Source organism: Semicossyphus pulcher, unplaced genomic scaffold (genome assembly GCF_022749685.1).
Source record: "Semicossyphus pulcher isolate SPU_LCO1_2020_fin unplaced genomic scaffold, fSemPul1.0.p SCAF_12, whole genome shotgun sequence".
Taxonomy (NCBI): Eukaryota; Metazoa; Chordata; class Actinopteri; order Labriformes; family Labridae; genus Semicossyphus; species Semicossyphus pulcher.
Window position 1 is genome coordinate 27,603,641 of NW_027211626.1, and position 21,886 is coordinate 27,625,526.

Sequence of the window (21,886 nt, forward strand, 5' to 3'; positions counted from 1 at the left end):
TCTCCATTGGCTCTCCCTCCGCTCTGCGCTCAGCCTTCACACCGGACCAGCCTTCAGTCAGCACAGTGCGTGCTCCAAACGTGTGTGTGTATCCAGCCCACGCTGCCAAGAGCCGGACTCCGCTTCCCACGCTGCTCTGAAGAAGAAAAACATGGAGAAAAAGAGCGAGATCAACGGGCACACCATGCCCAGCTCGGCCTCTACCGACCGGATGGTGGAGAAAAACGCGCAGAAGAGCTTCAGGGAGAAGCTGATGGAGTTTCTGAGGAAGAACCTGCTGGTGATCATGACAGTGTCCGGGGTGCTGGTGGGCGTCGGCTTCGGGATGATGGTCCGCAACATGAACCTGACCAAGGCGCAGATGACCTATTTCGCCTTCCCCGGAGAGATGCTCCTCCGGATGCTGAAGATGATCATCCTGCCCCTGGTCGTCTGCAGCCTTATATCCGGCGCCGCCAGCCTGGACACGCGCTCCCTGGGCAAGCTGGGGGGCATCGCGGTCGCCTACTTTCTGGTGACCACGCTGATCGCCTCGGGCATCGGGGTGGCCCTGGCCTTCATCATCAAACCCGGCGTTGGCGCAGGAGCCCTGAACTCCAACAACCTGGGGCTGGAGAGCGTCAGCAGCGACAAGGAGACCGCGGACTCGTTCCTGGATCTGGCCAGGTACTGAATCAACTCTTTTATCATCCTTTAACAATGTGACAGATTTAACTCTGTTATTAGGCCACTGAATAGGAGGCAGATATTGTGCAGTTCTGAGAGAAGTAATGGCACAGCGCGCCTCGGGCGCAGTGGGAACGCTGGTTAGTTACACACATGAGCAGCTCGGCGCATGGAGCCAGCAAAAGCGCGCGCGCGCACAGAGATAGTGACATGAGGTGGCAGTCATTCATTTATTCACTAAGTCACAAGTTGTTCTTTGTGATTATTACAGACTTTATGCACTATGATACTACGCGTAATGTACCTGTTATATTTTAAACCAGAATAGTCAGTCAGTCCAGCCTGCAGGTTATCTGAAAACACTGACACTGATGTTTGTTGGTGGTCTGCGTTTCTGGGTCTTGGCCAGAGACATGATCCAGCTCTGGTTGGTGCATCAGTGTGTAGACTGGATTATGTGGCAGTTCCCTCCTTCTAATTGCTTAAGTTAAACATGCTTACAACTGCTTACTTCTAGAAACTGCCTTAAATTGAAATCAAATTTCGAGTAGACAAACTGCATGTCAAAGAAGTTAACTGGGGTTCACAGCATCAACTTGAGTGTCAGTCACATGCACACATCGTGGGAGCAAGCTAGCTAGTTTTTCTAGAGGACAATCTTTCCTCTTCTGAGTTCAGCATGCAGCGTAAAGCATTGCAGAAGTCCCTCTAAGTTTTGCTTTTATTGTTCAGGGGGAAAAGAAAAGGGGAAGTGCTTTGTGGACATTAGCAGAGGAAGGATGTTGCAGAACTTGCGGACTGATAGTGTTATGTCCAAACAAACCTGCTGTTTGATAAATATAATTTGTATGTGTCAAAGTCTGCACTCTTAGAAGCTCTTTAGGGGTCTGTGAGACAGCCGTGGTGCAAGAGTTCCTTCCAGACAGACCCTGACACGAGCTAGCTTTGTTTAGTTTAACTTAGCACAAGGACAAAGCCGGCTGCTGTCTTATCACTGATGCTAAACAGACAATACGCTCTTACAGTTGATGTCCTTGCAGAAAAGCTTTTATCTATTAGGTAAAGGTTCACTTTAGTCTGCGAGAAAAGCTGTAAAACCTGCTGCTATAGCTGAGACTTTAGGGTGCATGCAGACTGTTAGCAGGTGCTGACTTGTAGCTGACATGATGGCCCAAAATCAGTTTGACATTAGAACAATAAAGATAGTTCACATTAAGGTAAAACAGAACAGCTATGGGTAGTATGATAGTGCTTGCACACACGGAGTCCTAATAACAAGTTCCCACAGTGTTGGGAAAGCTGACAACTGTTGGAGGAGAGGGGTGTATTTTGAGGATAGAGGGATAAACTGCAGCAGCTCTGTGAGTATAAACTGAACGCTGTCTGCTGCTGTCAGCACTTCTCCCTTATCACGGGCAGAGCAGGTGGACACTCTGCTGTTATTTCTCAGCCTGTAGAGTCACTTTATGTTTGCTCTGCTGACCAGATGCTGGAAACATGTCAGGGGAGAAGATTAGACCAGTACAGAATTAAAAAGCGTATTCTGATGTAGACAGTAACTCTCAGCCCTGATGATTCAGATTGAAGCTGTGAGTGGGGTCCTTAAAATCAAGTTGATTCATAGAAGTTACAAATATCCAGTCAGGGCGTTAAACGGTTAAACTTGGACATTATGTCTGAGTCCAAACATTGTCTCTAGCAGTCGCCCCTTTCCTCTGTGAGGGGTTGACTGGCATTGTATGTTTTCTCTGTCCACTCACTCTCCTCACATGGGCAAACAGGGCTCAGATCTCACTTCCAGTTTGTACTGGAAAAGGCAAATTCTTCTAAAACCTAAAAAAAAAGCACTTTTGTTCTGTTGATGTGGAGTCTCCAGCAGGAGAGCGGATCAAATTCAAGGGTTTACACAAAACGAGACATTTTAGTCTCCAAAATGATGTACCATAACTTTTGATATGGAGGCAGTGACCTCTTTCTGCTGCTTCATTTTACTCTAAGTGAGATTTAATTTCAGATACATAGGTTAATATCAGTACACAAGCCAGTTTATTAAAGGGTAATTCTGTTATTTTTAACCTTAGGCGGTTTTATTTTCTTATCACAAAAAAGGTAATCCTTTGTTGCAAATGCTCAAAGTCTCAGATTACTATTCAGTAAGTGTCTGACAAAGTTATTTTTGTAATCAGAATCAGCCGTTACATCTCTCTATTCAAAGCTACCAGACTCCATTGAGAAAAACAGTGATTTTACTTCACTGAACACAGGAGTTGCTTGGATCACTTATGAGTTATTGTAAGTTTCACAAAACTCGGTCAGTTTAGCTGAGGGGAAGTGCACATGAACAAGAATTTATTAACTAAAGACCTGTTGAAACATGCTGAGTCAGGTGTGATTGGTCATGTTGTGCCTGAAATGTAAACACAGACACAACAGTCCACATGAATGTTTCACACATGTAGCCGCCTTGTTAAACTCGACCTTGAGTTAACCCGGAGTTTTGGGATCATTTTATATTGATGTAATAGACAACATGTTCTATCAATCATTATAGGTTAGGCATGTTAAGTATTAAACTCAAACAAATAAAGAGTGAAGGCTGCGGTAGAACAGCAACTCAAGTGTTCAAGTAAAATAACTGATATTATCAGTGGAGTCTGGTTGCTTTGAAGAGTGCAATAGAAAGGCTATTTCTGGTTAAAGGAAAAGGGGATCTTACATTAAGAAGATCTTTCTCTATAAGGATCCCATCTGTGATGTTGTCACACACTTTGCACTGGAAAGCCGATACGTTTTTTTGACTCAAGAGCCAAAGAGAAACAGTCAGAGAGAAGTTAGAGACGCTTCTGACCACACTGGCTGAATTACCCGGTTCTGCTGCCTTGAATTGAACTATCATGCATGTTGTTTAGCTTTGATTAATTAGAAATTAAAGCTGTTATGTAACAGAGCTTTAGAAATCAGTCCACAGAGAGGGGGCAGTGGGGCTCGGGGGATGGGGGGGCTCTGTGGGAAAAGCATGCCTACCCCCGGCTCTGGTTTCCCAGGGTTAATCCAGATCCTCGCCTCTGTCATGTGACAGGAGGAGACGTGGTCGCTTTATGAATTCTTGTGTGGGTACAACAACTGATTAAAACACAACATTTCTTTCTTCACATCGTTACAAAATGAAGAAATGACTTAAGCGCAGACATCATGGCTACCTGCCAGTGTGAGCTGACGTGACCAACAGCTGAGGCAGGATTTGGCTCTGATGGCAGAGTTCATGGGGGGCCGTGAGGCTGCGGGCTGGAGGGCTTGGCTGTGGTCTGGCCATGGGAATAGATGTGAGCAAAGTCTGTATTTCTTTGCACAATACAGTGTGACCCCAGAGGATAAAGTTACAACAAACACACACTAATACATGGAAAAGGCCTGCAAGCTTCCACTAATCCCCGTATGCTTCTCTTACATTAGTGCAAATAAACTCAGTACGGTGCCTACACACACACACACACACACACACTGTCAAGGAAAACGGTGTTCTTATTGATTTATCGTGATGAGAAAAATGAAGATGTGCCAAATTGATATAAAAATGAACTTCCTTTAATATCATTATATCCTCTCATCACTGTTTTCTCATGAAGCTGCGCTTCCTCTGCAGCTTTAAAGACTTTTTACCATGACCTCTTTATCTTCAACATACTGAAAAGCCTCATTTTAGTATGGTGTTCATAAAAAGAACTTTTACTATTTTACTGTTAATAATAATAACTTCCATTTGCATGTGTCTGATGTCCGTTCCTACTGTTTAAAACAGAGTTCTACTTATTATAAATCTGTTGCTTATTTTCACATTTATTTAGGTCAAAATGATTAAATGTTACAAAACCTTGTGTAGCGATGACATTAAACTTTTGTACCACAAGTGTGTGTGAGTGCTACACGTATAGAATAACAATCTGAGCCTATAACGTACTTTGGAAGTACTTTCTTGTGCATTTGCAACCGTTCAAAGTGTCTGACAACATTACAGAAATGGTCCCAACAGAGACAGACCTTCAGCTGTTGCATCGCTCTCTTCAAAGCCACCAGACTCCACTGACAAAAACAGTAATTTTACCTCACAGAACATGAGTGAGTTGCTCGTCTGATGCTGAGGTGCTAGCAAAGCTGCAGGCTTCATCTTCAATATGCAGAAAACTAATACATTTATTTCATGAGGTAAAATAAACAGTTTTACTCATTTTATTCATTTTTAAATGATTGATTTGATAACATTTTTTGTGGCTTAATCTTAAGGAACTTATTTCAAAATGTTCTTAAAGCAAATGCCGTCCCTGATTGTATAACAGCAGCAGCTCATGTAATCAAATGAGTTAAACCAGCTGACTGGATTCTTTCCAATTCAAATTCTGCAGAATATAAAAGATATTGTTCTTTAGTAAGGAGAGCCTGTGCTTTGGGGATGCTTTTACTTTCCTATGTAACTTAACTTTAATGGCTTTTATATTTAATACAGAAAACGGACCTTCCTATAATACGACCGTCCCCTGCAGATCAGTCCCCTCTGCTGTGCCTGTGAAAGAGCTAAACCAAATGTTGTACATCATGTGCATGACAATCAGAGTCTGTGCCTGTGCAGACAGGCTAATAAAACCCTAAAAGTATTACAGCACTTTCCTTTGTTTTGATGTGCAATCTACAGCCCTAAGCCTGAAGATAGTGACTCATAGGTGAGCTGAGGATAAGTTAACACACCTCAAGCTGCAAGGTCTTAAAGTCAAACTAGGTCACTTGAGCCGAGGCGAAGTGCACATGAACAAGAATTTATTAACTAAAGACCTGTTGCTGACTCAGGTGTGATTGGTCGTGTCGTGTCTGAAAGCATCAGAATGTAAACACAGACAGAAAAGTCCAGATGAATGTTTCACACATGTAGCCGCCTTGTTAAACTCGACCTTGAGTTAACCCGGAGTTTTGGGATCATTTTATAACGTTGTAATAGACAATAACATGTTCTATCAATCATTATAGGTTAGGCATGTTAAGTATTAAAATATTGCAGATATAAATCATAGACTGTATAAAAAGATGGACGACATGGCAGCTCCCTAAAAGTGAAGCCAAAACATTTTGACCGCCCCCTGCTGACTGGCTGCAGTATAGCTCATAAAGCCCGACTCCTCCATGTTAACAGATGGGACATGAGTCAAACTATAAAATCAAAATACACGTCAAATACATTTTTCTCAAACATGGTTTCTGTCATTATAGTTAGTTCTTATCATGCTGATTTATGTCCAAGTTTTCATCTGACAAGTTTATTTTTAATTAAATTACATTTTTAATGTAAAAATGATGATTGACAGCTCTGTTGACCAATACGGCTCCTGCAGCCGATCAGTTCCTGATGTGGAGGACTAACGGGGAGAGGAGACGTAACAAAATCACTACAGTCATTGAAGTTTCCATACCTGTGAACGTTAACCTCAGACCAACACAGAGAAGCTGTTCTGCTGTTAAACACGTTGGCGTGCGGGATCTTTGCTGTTCTACTGCGCATTCTCTGGCTCCAAATGACGTCACCATTGCAAGATGACAGCGCCTATCACAGGGGCTATTTTGGCATCACTTTCGTACAATGGGAGCAGATGGAGACGCGTCGTCCATCTATATATACAATCATTGGTATAAACAGTCAAGGAGTCACACATGCAAAGTGCAGTTTCTGGCCCACATGTAAACTGCAGGTCAACAGGTGTCATTTTGGGAGGTTTGGCCCCTGTGTGACTTCTTACACTGCATGCAGACCTGATTTTATCCTACTGCGTGAAAGTTAGGCTAATTACGTGTACTCACAAGTCTGTATGCAGAGTAAAAATAATATGAATTAAATACTGTGATAAAAGAAACATTGTGTACAGTTAGAATTTGGAATAAGGAGACGTTATCTGCAAGACGAAGGGTCTGGGGTCTCTATGTGTCTGGATGGGTGGAATACAAGCCACAACCAAACCCTGTACCACAGTAAACAATGTGACTGAAATGAATTGTCATCTATAATTTTTATGAGTGTAGAAAACAAACATCCCAGTTTCACTATCAAACAATGGTTCAAATGTAAATGAAAACAGTGAAACCTCCAGGAAAATCTCATCCAGCAGACAGTGATGAGCGCCTGAACAACTGCGCTGTCAGGGATTTCAGGGAATCGTGGACTTAATGGAAGATCCTGGGAAAAGAGCCAGAGTTCACAGAGTGTGTGATGACAAACTGATCCTGTGAACAATTTATGGTTCAGATGAGTTAACCACACAGTTTGAAAGAGTTTCTGAGGCCAGCTGTTGTTTAAATATCACCAGAAGTTTGATGTCAGTTACATGAAAAACAAACAGTAGTGATTTTCCGTGGCTCTAACCTGCTTTTCTCTTCCTTTCACAGGAATTTATTCCCGGCGAACTTGGTGGCTGCTGCTTTCCGTTCTGTGAGTACTAGACACACTTCACCACCACTTCCCTGTTGTATCCCCACTATCTGTGTGTTTCTGTACCACCTGTGTCCTGTGTGGATTGTTCATCAGAATTTATTTCTCCAACCACGCGGATGCCACTCCATGTTCATTTACAGCGGCTGTAAATCCTGGCAGAAGCACTGAGAGCCTCATAATGCCTCTTAATGAGGAGACGCTCAGAATAGAGGCCTCTGCTCTCCCATCTCACCCGAACGCCTCTTTTAACCAGACGTTTCCATGGCGAAACCATTCCATTCCAGCCAGCCTAGCAACCCACCTCGCCTCGCTGCTCTTGAACGCACCCCGCTCCACTTCCTAGAATTATGATGGTGTCTGTTAAGGCTGAAATAAGAACCAGGAAAGTTCAATATTTGGGGATGCATGGGTTCAAAATGGATGTGCACACATAAAAAGACACACAGAGTCAAAATGGAGTTTTAAAGTGCAGCGGGTCATAGAGTTCAATATTCCCCCCCATAGTGTGCTAGAGCCCCCGTGGAAGGGGTCCAACTGTGGATTAAACCAAGAAAGCAGAAGAGAGGGGGGATTTACACAAAATGACAAGCAGCTTGGTGCTTAAACAGACATTTAAACTAATAAAGTGTAAGATTTAGATCATGGAGATGGCTGGTCCTTTTGTTCTGTGACTATAGCCACATATTGTATATCTCTGTATGTGCAAATATGCTGCAGGAGCCTGTGGCCTCATTTAAAGTCCATAGATCTGCCAAGATGCTGGGGACCTTTATCCTATGGGCTGTATAGAAATGAGGAGAGAGAGAGTGAGACAGAGAAAGGATGCTAAAAGGATGTCTAACAACGTCAAACTGGCCCACAACTTCATGCTCATGCTGCATTCCCTTAGAAGAGCATTGGACAGACAGAGTTTAAAACATGAATAATGCAACATTTTTGATTTGCTCTGTGGATTGTTTCAACAGTCAGCCAAATAACTGGCTTTAATTTCTGCACCCTGTTGGTGTAGGTGCTTAATGCAGCAGTAGACCAGCAACTCCTGTGTTCTGCATGGTACTATTACTCTCTTTGTCAATGGAGGCTGGAGGCTTTGAGGAGGAATGGGTCAAAAGGGCGGCATAGGTAGCAATCTACGGCACGGATTTTCATACTTATCAATGACTAACCAGTAATTTAGACCCTAAAGCATGTAAAAATAGGGCCCAGGTTTAAAATACTGTGATAACATGTTAAGTATAGTGTCATTTTCAGGGTTTACCATTATTTTAAAACTATTTTTATTAGTTAACAAGAAAAACGTGGAAGGCAAAATGTTGAAAAACAACTCACAAAAAGGTTTTATAAACAAAAAAGAGTTGCCAATAATTATAACTTTACAGAACACAAGTGCCGTTCTGATAAGGTAAGGGTGTTTGGGGAAAACATCTATTCATGTTCTTTTATAGAGCTAGAAGAAGAGATCCACTCTGATGGCTATGTGTAAGGACAGAGCTGCAGCCTCGAAGTGATTAGCTTAGCTTAGCACGGACCGAAAGCAGGGGGGAAAGCTAGCCTGGCTCTGTTCAGAATGCTCCCTACAACTCATCAAATGCTCACAAAAACTGTTTCTTATTCATTTAATCAAAAACAAGTTGTGGTGAGCTGGAAGCAGTGACTTCCTTTTCTCAATAACACTGCATCAAGACGTTCAAGAAGTAGTGCAAGATTTGACTCTCGCTAAAACCACATATTGTCAAAAAGTGTGTTGTCCAACATGTCTATGCAATGTGGATTCTTTAAAGTAGCTTCACTTGCACACAAGCATCCATATCATGCATTATTATCTTATTCAGAATATGATTTTTAATAAAGTTTAAGAGGAAGAGAAACCTGTTTTTTCAGCTTCACTCATTGATCTAAACTTTAGAATCTAAAGCAACAGGACACGGCTGCACTGGTCACAAAGCTGGATTGACTTTTCGATCTCATAACGAGTAAAACAAGAGCAACATGAGCATAAATGTTGCCTTAACAGAACCTCTGTAAAGACAGTTGAGGACTTACTTGTGCAGACAGTGATAACACAGGCAATAGGGCTAAAATATTCTCAGACTGTAGCTCAGGACTTTCATCATCGTTCTGAAACCAGGACATTTTGTTTTGCAGTAATAGATCACTGGGGTAATAATCAAACCAGATCATACCTGGGACACTCGTGAACATGTAAACAAGGACACACAGACATTTAAAAATGTTTAACTTTAATTTCACGTTTCATCACTAAAATGCAGTAAACAAAAATGTTCGATTCAACGGCATCAAACTGAATCACCTGCATGTTTCTCTGTGTTGCAGTATGCTACTGACTACAAGATGGTAGCTGTTGGGAATGACACCAATGGGACCACCCTCTATCAAAAGGTATGAACAGGAAGCATCCCATGCATGCACACACACATAATAAAAACACACATGCAGTATACTGTATGTGCCAAATTATTGGACACAGCACCTCTAATGTCTCTCACACCTGTCTGCATAAGTCAAACACTTACCTGAGGAGGTTAACTTACTGCTGAACCTCAGAGAACATGTTGGATCTGTGTTTGTGATTCACCCATGGGTGCAAACTCACTGAATAAGCACGATATGAGGGTCTAATGGGTGACATGGTTTAGGAAGTCACCCCCACAAAAATGTCATTTTGTGAGGATGTGGTCAGTTGAGCTGTTAAAAACAGGGACATTTAGTCTTATTACCCAGTCATAAATAAGGCTGTTTGTGGTGTTCGTCAGGTCAGAGGGGTCATTTTTCTTCTTTAAAGATGAAAAAAAATGTTACTCAATTCCACTGGCTCCAAATAACCCACAAGGAGATATCTGGGATTAAGAACTCATGTAGAACTCAGGTAGAATAACCCTGTCCTAACAGCATGCACCTTGCGTCGCATCCCCTTACATCAGACGTTCGCTGTCCACACTGCATCCGTCAAATTTACACTTCCATATTGCTATCACCTGTGCGCTGGAGACCGGATGGGTATACTATGAAGCAAGATTAGAAGGTAAGCCAGGACTGTTGAGGTTATTGAGTTTTCCTGAATGTCAGTGAATGTGTTAGATGACAGCAATGTTATGTGAGATGCTTCACTTTGTAAAGAAAGCTAACGAGCTCTGTTGAGCAAGGAAAGTAAATATCAAGAAACATTTTCTTACTGGACGCTCCCAGCTCATTGGCAGTCTCCGTCCAGCTAGCTGCCACTTTATTAAGACTTTTGGAGTGAAATGAGGAGGTATCAAACAGTAACTACTTATTTGAACTTCATGAATTAACTGTTCCTCGTCCTTAGAGAAACAGGGCATCAGGATCAAAACGGCGTGCCGCGTCGGGCTGTGCTTTGCCACTCGCAGCCAGTTAGGACTTTCCAATTGAAATCAGTGTAATTAAACTGATTTCTTTCAATTAGGACAGGGTGTAAGCAAGTACTTGTACCCAGTTGGTTTAAATCATTCTTTCATTTCATTACTGTACAGACTTACAAAGACAAACATATCATTAGAGTTCATTTTTAAACCTGTGAAGCTACAGCAAAAGCGACAAAAACAGGGAGAAGTTGTTCATATAAGGAAGATAAACAAGGCTTTTATCTGCTCCTCAAAGTGTGGACATGTGCAAGAATATAGAGACCAAATACCAGCAAATGATATCATTTTTAGCCTGCAGGATTCGTCTTACTACCATTGTAATTAAAGAGCATTTTAAGATAACTCATTAAAGGAAGAAGTCTATCTTAATATGGTAATCATGTCGTATATACACTGGAAAGCAAATCAAGTAACCATGGATGCTGGTCTAACACCAAACAACTTTTAAAGCAATCTCATTGTTTAAGAAAACATTTCCAATTTCAGAATAAAGTTTTGTTGGAGTAGTCCCAGCTATCACAAGTCAGTTTTTTTCTTCAATGACATGAACAATCAGTCAACAGCCAATAGGAATGCTCTCTCCAGCACCAAACAGGAAGTAGGAAACCAGATAGATGGAGGGAACTCCAGGAAGGGCTGCTGTCACTGTATCCTCACTGAATGTGACGCCATAGTTATACACAGTGGTGAGGGCTGAAGTAATAGGCAGAACGGAAATGCCTTTTTTTGTGGCCTGTCAGCCAGTTATGCTAACCCAGCTAACATTAGGCCTCAATCATCGCAAATAATGCAAACAACGCACAGATGACGGCAGCTGTGGCCACAATCTTCTGTTTCTGCTCCTTTGTTCATTTTTCTTCTGGTACATTTCAACCATGAGCATGATTGGAAATAACCTCACCTATAATCTAGTTGGAATTTTGTAAATAGTGATCCTGCAAAATACACAGTCTTTGTAAAATCTTTTCCAAGTCTTTTCTATTGTATAATATGCATTAGGGGCTTCAAAACCGAAGACTTTGTAATACAAGCCCACTTTACACAACGCACAATTTCTGTCCCCTTTCATGGTTACACTTCTGGAAAACATCATGAACATTGGGCAAAAGAGTGCACCACTGACCTTATGTGTATGTGTCATTGTATTGTTGGCACTATTTTTATCATGGCAGGCCATTTGGTGCAGGCTTACACTTATCAGCCTGTGTGGTCAACCGTTTTTTATGGAAACAGTTCAATAGACAGACTTTACTCTCAAAGGCTTACAAGGGATTAACACTGTTCTGAAGTTCACAGCAGACGTAGAAACAACTGCTTGAAACCTGAAGAATAGTTTCTGTTTTTGTAGCATGGTGAGCTTTCAGTTAATCAAGAGTGCTGGCAAGGGGACAGGTCAGCTCGACCCAGCACATATCTATTGGGCCTGTGGGGACGATAATGAGTTGGGGTAAACAGGAAACAAAAAAGCCTGGCAAAGGACAGATTTACAGACGGTGTTGTGGCTGATGTTTTTGTTGAGGAGATAGATTATATGACGCCGGGGAACAGATGGATGGTCGTAAACAGACAGTTGAGCAAAAGACAGGAGCACAAAATTCTTTAAAATTTTACACAGAAGGGTTAATAAAAAACATTTTTTAAAGTTCCTCCGAAGCACTGCCCTCAAATGAAAAAACAGTACGAAACAAAAAACCTTTAAGAACGCATAAAATGCTGCAGAACACCAGATTTTAATTAACTTTCATGACCAACAAGTTTTTAAAGAATCCAGCATTTTTTTTGCTTAATTCAGAACTTACTGTGAAACTCTTTCAGGTCCAACTACTTCTCCCCAGTGACCAAGGCTTATACCCAGTGACCCAGTGTAAGAGACCTGTTGAGGGATCTGTTCCTGGCATGGGTCCATGGTATTTGTCTGTAGTGGGGTCATAGTGGACAGTCCCCGTAGTGCCAGGGGATGAAGCTGGTGGAGCTGTGGGAGAGCTCAGGACAATGGCAGGGGATTGAGCTGAGGATTTGTCCCTGTCCTTATTCGTTATCCATCATCCAGTTCACTGAATCCTTCAACGGCCTCCAGACCTACGAACACCACGAACACGCACTCTGTAGCAAGAGGTGTCGTATAAACTGCTGCTGGATATATCAGCGTGTTTGTTTGACAAGCCTCCATCTCCATAATGAAAGGCTGGTGAGGTCCCAGATTACATTATGTGACCATCACTAGACAGCTCCTGATGTGTGAAAATGTTTCATGATGTGAGAAAAGCAGTTTTGTTTTAACAACATACATTTTGCTGTCAGTGTGGATCGTTGGTCAGAACGTCAGCAATGATGGTCCAGCACTTAGGACTGAAATATTTCAACCACTAATGGAAGGATCGTCATTAAACTGGGCCATAGAGGATGAATTCCCAATAACTAAAGTGATGCCAGGACTTGTTCTTTGTTGATGTCTTGACCACTGTTGCATTAATCGGCAGAAAGACTGTGGTATGGAGATTCATGGTTCCAAGAAGATGTTTCCTAATGTCTTTAGTTATCCCCCGACTTTTACTTTAGCAGTACCATAAGGTTGACTTTTCTTGCTCCTATAGTGAATGTCCACAGTGACTATTGGAGGATTCCATTGAAGTTTCATGCAGAGATTCATATTCCTGCAGAGCAGACTGCAGTAACTTTGGTGATCCTCTGACTTCTCCTCTGTCGCCATCATCAGATACATTTTGCCCCAAACTTTGCTAAATCTGTTCTCATTCACGACCCCGACTTCTACCTATGAGATGCACTTTATTTCGTACATAACCTGGAAATCTTTTTCTGCGGCCTTTCTTCTAACTCTATATTATTCTTTGGCAATATTTTCTCACATGCACTTCACAAATGGGGGGGACTCATGAGGCACGATGCTGAGATCATTGCAATTAGCGAACAATTTCATCATCGGCCCTCAAAACCAGAAGCTCCTGAACCTCTTCATCTCTCAAGTCTGCACACATCTTTTGCTGTCTTCTTCAACCTCGTCATCACCCTGCCAACTCCCACACGGTGAATGTTCCTGAATATTACCTGCTGCGTTCACACATCGGCTCACCCCAACTTGCAGACATTTTACGACGAGGCTGGCAAGAAAAAGACCACATAAAGTCTGGGTCAAAAATTCAACTATTTGCGTTTACGCATGCAGCCCACCCAGACAAAGTCAGGAAACTTTGTTTCTTTGAGTGCAGAGCCTGTGTGAAAAGAACTTAAGACAAAGACAACTAGGCTTTCCAGCTTGTTGGAAGTAGTAGAAAGACAATTTGAGTCCATGAGGTGGTGGTTAGGAGTGGTGGCATTGGACTTTCAACAAGGAGACTAGTAGACAAGTTCAATTTAAAACAAATGTCAATGTTGAGTAATCATTTCAACTCTCTCATGTGTTTCCTGAAGTTTTCCAGTAGTTTTTGTCTAGCCCAACCTAACAGGTCGATTCACATTAACCTCATATTAGAAAAAGGAAGAAAACAGACGCTTTGTCATACAGTTGTACAAAGTGGCGTCAGTATTTCACGACCTGCGGATGGCGGCACGTCGCAGATTTGTATAATTATGCAGGAAAAATTGTTCATCACTTTCGTCAGATATCCTATAAACTTTTGTATAACAATAAGTTGTAAACTCTGCTGTATGATAAAACACCTACGGGCCGCTGTGGCTCAGTGGTAGAGTCGGTCACCTTCAGATGGAAGGTCAGAGGTTCGATCCCCAGTTCCCTCAGTCTACATGTTGAAGTGTCCTTGGGTAAGACACTGAACCCCAAATTTCTCCTGTTGGCATAGCCGTGTCTCTAAACTATGATGGTAAATATGCTGCTAAACATCAGCATTTAGCATTTTAGCATGCAACAGTTAGCTTTTAGCTCAACAGCAGCTCTATGAGGATATACTCGGGCCCGATACATCCTCAGATTTTTTATCAATAGACATTAGTCTAGTTCCTTGTTTATGTTGCACAGAGCTACTGTCCAAGTCACCTAGCTTAGCCGCTAAGTAGCCAGTTTTAAATGACTGTTGCTCCCAGTGCTGAAGTGTTTAATAGTAAGAATCAGAGGCGTCTCCACAGCTCTCTTTCCCACAGTCCCTTCACTATGTTCGGCCTCCCACAGCCTGACTCTGCTGTGTGTTTCAGGTGCCCTTTGGTATAGAAACAGATGGCATGAACATCCTGGGTCTGGTGTTGTTTGCGATGGTGTTTGGAGTGGCGCTGAGGAAGCTGGGAGATGAGGGGGAGGAACTCATTCGTTTCTTCAACGCTTTCAACGAGGCCACCATGGTGCTGGTGTCCTGGATCATGTGGTGAGTGCAGTAGGATTTTATTTAGACTGCATCTGGTGATATGTTTTCTTTTTTCTCTCCTGGTTGACCTCTTACTTCTCGTGTCTTTCAGGTATGTCCCCTTTGGCATCATGTTTCTGGTGGGCAGTAAGATCGTGGAGATGGAGGATGTGGTTCTTCTGGTCACTAGTCTGGGAAAATACATATTTGCTTCAATCCTGGGTCATGTAATCCATGGAGGCATCGTCCTGCCCCTCATCTACTTCGGTTTCACTCGCAAGAACCCCTTCAGTTTCCTGTCAGGCCTCATCACGCCCTTCACCACCGCCTTCGCCACCTGCTCCAGGTAAACTGTCACGTCTCAGGGTCCCAGATGAACTCTTCTAGTGAAAGTTTGCATGTTAGTGATGAAATTTTATGATTTAACACTCGGTCTACCAGAATTCTGCAACTGCTAGAATGACCATAGCAGTCATTTTGACTGCTCAGACATTATTTTCATATAATTTGGATAATCAATAAAAAAATCTAAGAATAAATTGATGGAATAGGTAAAAAACACATCAGGACACAAAATGAAAATTATAATGAATGATATTTTTATGTTTTTAATTGACACCAACATAACTTCTCTGTCATGCAAACTCGAACTGAATCCTTATTTTTGTGAAATAAAAACAAATGTATCCTGCCTTCAGAACAGGCTGGTGTCATCATAAGACCTTAACAATGAAAAGTCAACTGTTTGTTTAACAATGTTGCCATGGCAATGCAACATATTGTTTTGTTTCACCCATATTACCCATCAGCAGAACTGTATGAGTGTCCTGTCGTCAAACATGTACATAGTCACAGGCCACTGTAGAAATTAGTAACATTCCCAAATGCTGTGATAGCTGCCAGCCAGCTGAAGACACTCTGCTGTTACGATGCCAAGTTGTTTTGCTTGTAGCTCAAAATCACTCACAGTCAACACAGGTAACCTGTACCTTCCATGTGCAGCTCCCACACACCTTGTGACATTTGACACAAGTATCCTTTGCTTTGTTTTTCTTACACTTTCTTTGCACTGGGCACTGCCTTCTCCTTTCCATCTTCCAACCGTGGCTCTTGCACCATCATTTGTCTGGCTTTTGCAGTCATGTGTCAGGAGCGAAGTTCATTTGTAGTAATACTCGGATCTCTTTTGTTTTTTGAAATTGTAATGATAAAACAATGTTAGAATAAGATATACACACATTTAGGAAAAGTCAGGGTCCTATTGGTACATAGGTTTTATTTAAACAAAGTTATGAAGTTCCAAATTTTGAAAGCAGTCAAAATTACTGCCTTGGTAGTTCGAGTGTTAAAAGTTAAGAGGAAGTTATTATTAGATCCTCCTTTTAAAAACTTGGTAAGAAGAGTGCATCTCATGATATGGGTAACAATTTCACCCTTTGAAGCTTCACCTTTGGATTTACTCTCGACACCCTGTTCGATCTGTAAATAGGAAAGGTCAAAATCTGGCAGGTTTCCATGAACTTTACTGAGCTTATTTATACTTTGCAGAGGGAAATCCCTGTCACTGCATGAACTTTGCTCTCCTGCCACGCACCGCAAACTGTCATCTTTGTATAGAAGATGACTGATAATCTAATTACCTATGACATGTATTGAACAGGTTTGGACTACTTTGGGTATAAATCGGATTGTGTTTGGTGACCTTTGATGTAGAAGAAACCCAAAGATAAACTTTAAAGTTTTATAGCCAAATCTGGTGATTGTTGAAAAGTCAGTTTGGAGTTAAAGCAAAGAATTTGTTGAGGCAGGATTTTCAGACAAAGTCAGTACAAAGTTGCAAATTCTTGTCAATTGCTAATAAGCATCTGTTGAATTTTTCAATGAGGCCTATCATTCAGCATTGAGATTCTCCTGATGTCAGCAGATTGCATCAGAAAACAAGCACTTTAAAGTTGCTGGTCTTGCTGACCTTTTTTACAAACCTGCATCAGGATACAGTTACTTTAGCAAATCTGTAACAGATTTCCTAAATTATACCGCAAAGGGGACAAATTGTACCCCAGACATCAGTCACGTGTGACTTACATTAACGTGTTACATACGGTGGAACTGCCACTTAACGCAGACAGATGGACAGGCTTCCCAAAGCACTGATCATTGGTTTTCAGAGAAATCCTTGTCAAGCCAACCTGACCCAGCTAGCAGGTCATCAGACTGGGCACTGGTTAACCTCATGTGGCTGGAAACAGCAGGAACGTTAACTCAAACACAGTCCCTGGAGAAACCGTGAAGAGTGTTTTTGTTTTGAACCATAAGGAATAAACCCAATGGATCCCAAAGTCTGCTTTCCTCTTGGCCTGAAACCAACCTAATAATGGCATAATAAGTATGATGTTTGTTCCAGCCCTACTAATTGTAGTGCGATCTGTTGAGCAGCTTCTTGTGCCAACATTGAGGCATTAACTACTTAATTATGTTTTAACTTAAGAAGATTTAAGAGCGGCACCAAATCAAAAGTTAAATCATTTAATTATTATCAGGTTTAAATCTTAGATTAATCTTTGTTTCAGATTCTCCTGAATGGCTGATAAAAATAAAATGTTCTATATTTCTCTTCCTCATTAGCTCAGCCACTCTCCCCTCTATGATTAAATGTGTGGAGGAGAACAACGGTGTGGACAAACGGATCAGCCGCTTCATCCTTCCCATCGGGGCGACTGTTAACATGGACGGAGCGGCCATTTTCCAGTGCATCGCTGCTGTCTTCATTGCCCAGCTCAACAACGCTGAGCTGAACGCCGGACAGATCTTCACCATCCTGTAAGTTCAGGGCATGACCTTTGACAAAAATCATACAGCTGAAGATTAATTTTTACATTTGCCAGAACAGTTCACAAGTCTTATAGCTGAACCAGTTGAAATATTATATAATTTAAGAAAATTTCGTCTTTCTTTCAGGGTTACAGCAACAGCATCAAGTGTCGGTGCAGCAGGGATCCCGGCCGGTGGCATCATCACCATCGCGATCATCCTGGAGGCAATCGGCCTGCCGACCAACGACCTGTCCCTCATGCTGGCTGTCGACTGGATTGTGTGAGTAAAGCCTGTGAACCCACTGACACTTGTATTAGAAAACACACACACACACACACGGTTATGTCTGAGCACACGCTGCCAACATTACAGAAAGCAAAACAAGACCAGGGTTTCCCAGCTGGTGGGCCAGTGAGGGGGGGGATTAAGGGAAACACACAGAGCAGCAGGTTAAACATGAACAAGACTAAATGCACAAATGCTTTACATCTGAGAGAGCTTTCCTGCTTCATAAGACACGACCCAGGTGGTGCTGAAATCTGGCTTTAAAAGTCACATCGTTCTCTTGTTGTGGATCAAATTTATCTGACCTTTGAGGATAAAGTTTTTTAAAGTTGTTAAAATGAGTACCTATTTTTTGTGTTTAATCATCAATCAATTTAATAACAAAAACTAATTGTGTCACAATATGTGACTGTGACAGCGCTGTAACTGTGTGATCACCCTGCTGATTGACGGTTGCAGCAAGTCATTGCTGTTCGGTTGCATTTTTCCTGTTGCCAAATATCTTAATGATGTGATCACTTTCATTTCTGGCAATACTGAGTTTGAGGTGTGAGCACATCTCTAAGGAGATCTACCACAAACATGATCCCTGCACGACCCAATCTGTAGCGTTTAACTGACTCACTGTCATTCAGTGTTTGGAGAACGTTTCTCCTGTCTCTCTGTCGTTCTCACTACACCAAACACTTTCTCACCTTAGGAGCTCTCTGAAGGGTGAGATGCTTTGTGAATAACTTTGATCTTTTCCACGGATTCTTCCTTAATGTTAGGACTAGATCCTGGTAAACATCATGTTTCAAATTTATTTAGAATTTCGTCACTAGGAGCAACTCTTTGTACTAGGAAGCTTTGTGAACACGGCCGCTGATCTCCTGTGTGAAAGTTCTGCATTGTTTGATCGACCTATTGCCCCAAACCATCACCCTAAGCAGTCTCTTTATCTGTCTCTTTACTCCTGACTTCCTTCATGCTGTACGGCTATTGCAGTCTGATTGTCGCTGATCGCTTTACACTGGATTTGGCTGAAAGACCGATGTCTCATGCGGATGCTTAAGGCCCCCTGTCGGCATAGCGCTTTTTTCTGACAGAAAAGCACTGGAAGGGCGCTGGGATGAAGCGCTTGTGCGGTGAAAGCGCTTTTTGTCTCGGCAGCGGCCGCATACACTCATTGGGAACATTTGAAAAAAGATGCTGGCGCTCAGAAAAGGGCACTATGTGGACACAGGGCCTAAGGATTTCTTGTGCTCTGTATGACATGCTGCAGTGACTGAGAACAGCCTCTAAAAATAAAATGGGCATGAATAGAAGCAGCTTAAAACAAAGACAGATGATCCGTGTTGGTGGTTGTTTACTTACAGAGGTGAAAGATGATCACTCGTGATGTCAGCTCTCTGTAAATCTAATTCTCCATGTTCGCTATAAGTAGCCTGACCTCTTCTGTTTCATATGCCTTCTCTGCACACAGGGATCGAACCACCACGGTGGTGAACGTGGAGGGCGACGCTCTGGGTGCTGGAATCCTCCACCACATCAACCAGCAGGAGATGAAGAAGCAGCAGGAGCAGCAGCAGCATCAAGAGGAGGAGCTGGCGGAGGTCCGGGTGGAGGCGGTTGCCAACGTCCAGGCAGAGGAGGAGACCTCACCGCTCGTCACGCACCAAACCAAAGCCTCAGAAGCCGTGCCGGAAGCTATCGAGTCAGTCCTGTGAACTGTGAAAGACTTTCTCTCTTGGCCCCTGACCTTTAGACCTCCCGACAGTTCTGATGTTGCTGCTGATGCACTATTTTGACTCAGTGTCCATTCAGAAAACAAGGTCATTGATGGTTTCAAACGTGCCAATGTAACAGTCTGTTTAGAGCACTGACAGTCTCCAGTGCTGCTGTTTGGTTAATGAAGTTCGTTCAGTTGGGATAAAAGCTCAATCTCACTTGCCAAACAAGAAATTTAATGCAGATTAGGATCATATGGATTTGAGATTTACTCATTTCTAAAACATTTCTTCAGCATTACAAGAAGTTTTTTATTTCACTTGAGGCATTTTTTATAAAAGCATCTTGAGCGATGAAAACTCACTTTGTGTAAAATGTTCCAAAAACATTCCCATAAATGTGACTTTGTCTCATGTGCTGTACGAGACGCTCACAGCCATACGTTTATACATTAGGACACCATGAAGTGCATTTAGTTTATCTTCAGACAGCAACTACGACCAACTTTAACTTTAACAACAGAACACTAACAACTTCTAACACATGCTTGATAGATTGATTGTATTCATTCAGCTCGTTAGTGGGCTGTGCACGCAAAGCCCACTATGGACACCTCTATAGCAAAGCTATAGGTGTCCATTGTGGGCTGTTTTTAACTCGCTCCTATTACCACATTTTAGAAGCTAGGACCACAAAAACTTATGTCTGTGTTCTTTAAGGCCTTTCTGGCTTGATGGTGAAGAAATTTTGCCGATATCATGTTTGGTTTTGAAGAAATGGCAGTAGTTTGACGTCCTAAATGTGAGCCAGAAATCACGCTCAGATCAGCTGTCACAGACACCAGCTGTGGTCACATAAGCCGTTTCTAGGGCTTTCCGACAACCATCACCGCGGCAACCGAGATCAGCTGGGCCAATTAATTATTCAGACTCAAAAAAACTCTCAGAAATTCTCTCTTTCCGTGACGACCCCAGCCACAAATTACACAGTAGAACTGTGATTTTTCACAAAGTTGTAGCCACACTTGTCTTCTTTCTCCCAATCTGTCTACTTTATCAGTAGGATTTATGGTTTTTGATTTATCTGCCTGTAACCGACAAGAGTAGCGCTCAACTGCTCCATTCACTCCGATGTAACTCACACAGACAGACAGACAGACGACAGACACACACACAGACACACATGCACAGAGACACACACAAGACAGACAGACAGACAGACGACAGACACACACAGAGACAGACAGACAGACAGACAGACAGACAGACAACAGACACACACACACACACACACAGACAGACAGACACACAGACACAGACAGAGAGACAGATGACAGACACACACAGACACACACAGACAGACAGACAACAGACACACATGCACACACGCACACACAAACAGACAGACAGACGACAGACACACACACAGACACACATGCACACACAGACACAGACAGACAGACAGACGACAGACACACACAGACACACACACACATGTACAGACACACACACAAGACAGACAGACAGACAGACAGACGACAGACACACACACAGACAGACAGACAGACAGACAGACAACAGACACACACACACACACACACAGACACATACACAGACAGACGACAGACACACACACACAGACAGACAGACAGACAGAAATACCATAGATGAAGACGCTGAGAATGAATGGTAGGTGGTGAAATGAATACATTGTAGCATTGCATTGTAGTATAGTATCATAGCATTGGCAATCCTCATTGACAATGAATGGGGCTGTGTGAAAAAACATGAAACTTTCTTTTTCAAAAATCGTATTATCAATGTACGTGGGGTTCACACACGCGCACACAGACATGCAGCGCAGCACAGAGCACTCTCGCGATTTCCCAACAGGGAATTGTCTAGTTTGTTTTACTGCTTAGCTGGAAGGAAACAGCAAATCTGTCTCTCAAAGTAACGTCAGGTTGAAAAGGGAACCGCATGGTCGCAGGTCAGAAGACGATGTCAAACATTAACCCATCAAATGACAGGTTAAGAATTTGGCCTACTTCTTTAAACAGTGTGTTTAACCAGTGACAAACAGTACGGTGAAGCATTGTGAACATTGGACCATTTCAAACTTGTAGTGTACATACATTGCTGGTATGGCCTCGTGGGAAATTCCATTGATTTGTTATTTACCCTCAATCCTGTTAATCCCCAAGTAAACAGAGCAGTGAGGTTACT

The 21,886-nt window shown here is 42.4% G+C and overlaps 1 protein-coding gene across 1 annotated transcript; it reads left to right on the forward strand.

The window, feature by feature from the left end:
- The first annotated feature begins 75 nt into the window (after positions 1 to 75).
- On the forward strand, positions 76 to 20,920 carry slc1a4 (solute carrier family 1 member 4). Its single transcript, XM_069658401.1, has 8 exons — positions 76 to 666; positions 7,090 to 7,132; positions 9,470 to 9,535; positions 14,707 to 14,873; positions 14,965 to 15,198; positions 17,478 to 17,672; positions 17,811 to 17,945; positions 19,417 to 20,920. The coding sequence occupies exons 1-8, from the start codon at positions 152 to 154 to the stop codon at positions 19,658 to 19,660; spliced, it is 1,599 nt and encodes a 532-aa protein (XP_069514502.1). The 5' UTR covers positions 76 to 151; the 3' UTR covers positions 19,661 to 20,920.
- The last annotated feature ends 966 nt before the right edge of the window (positions 20,921 to 21,886 follow it).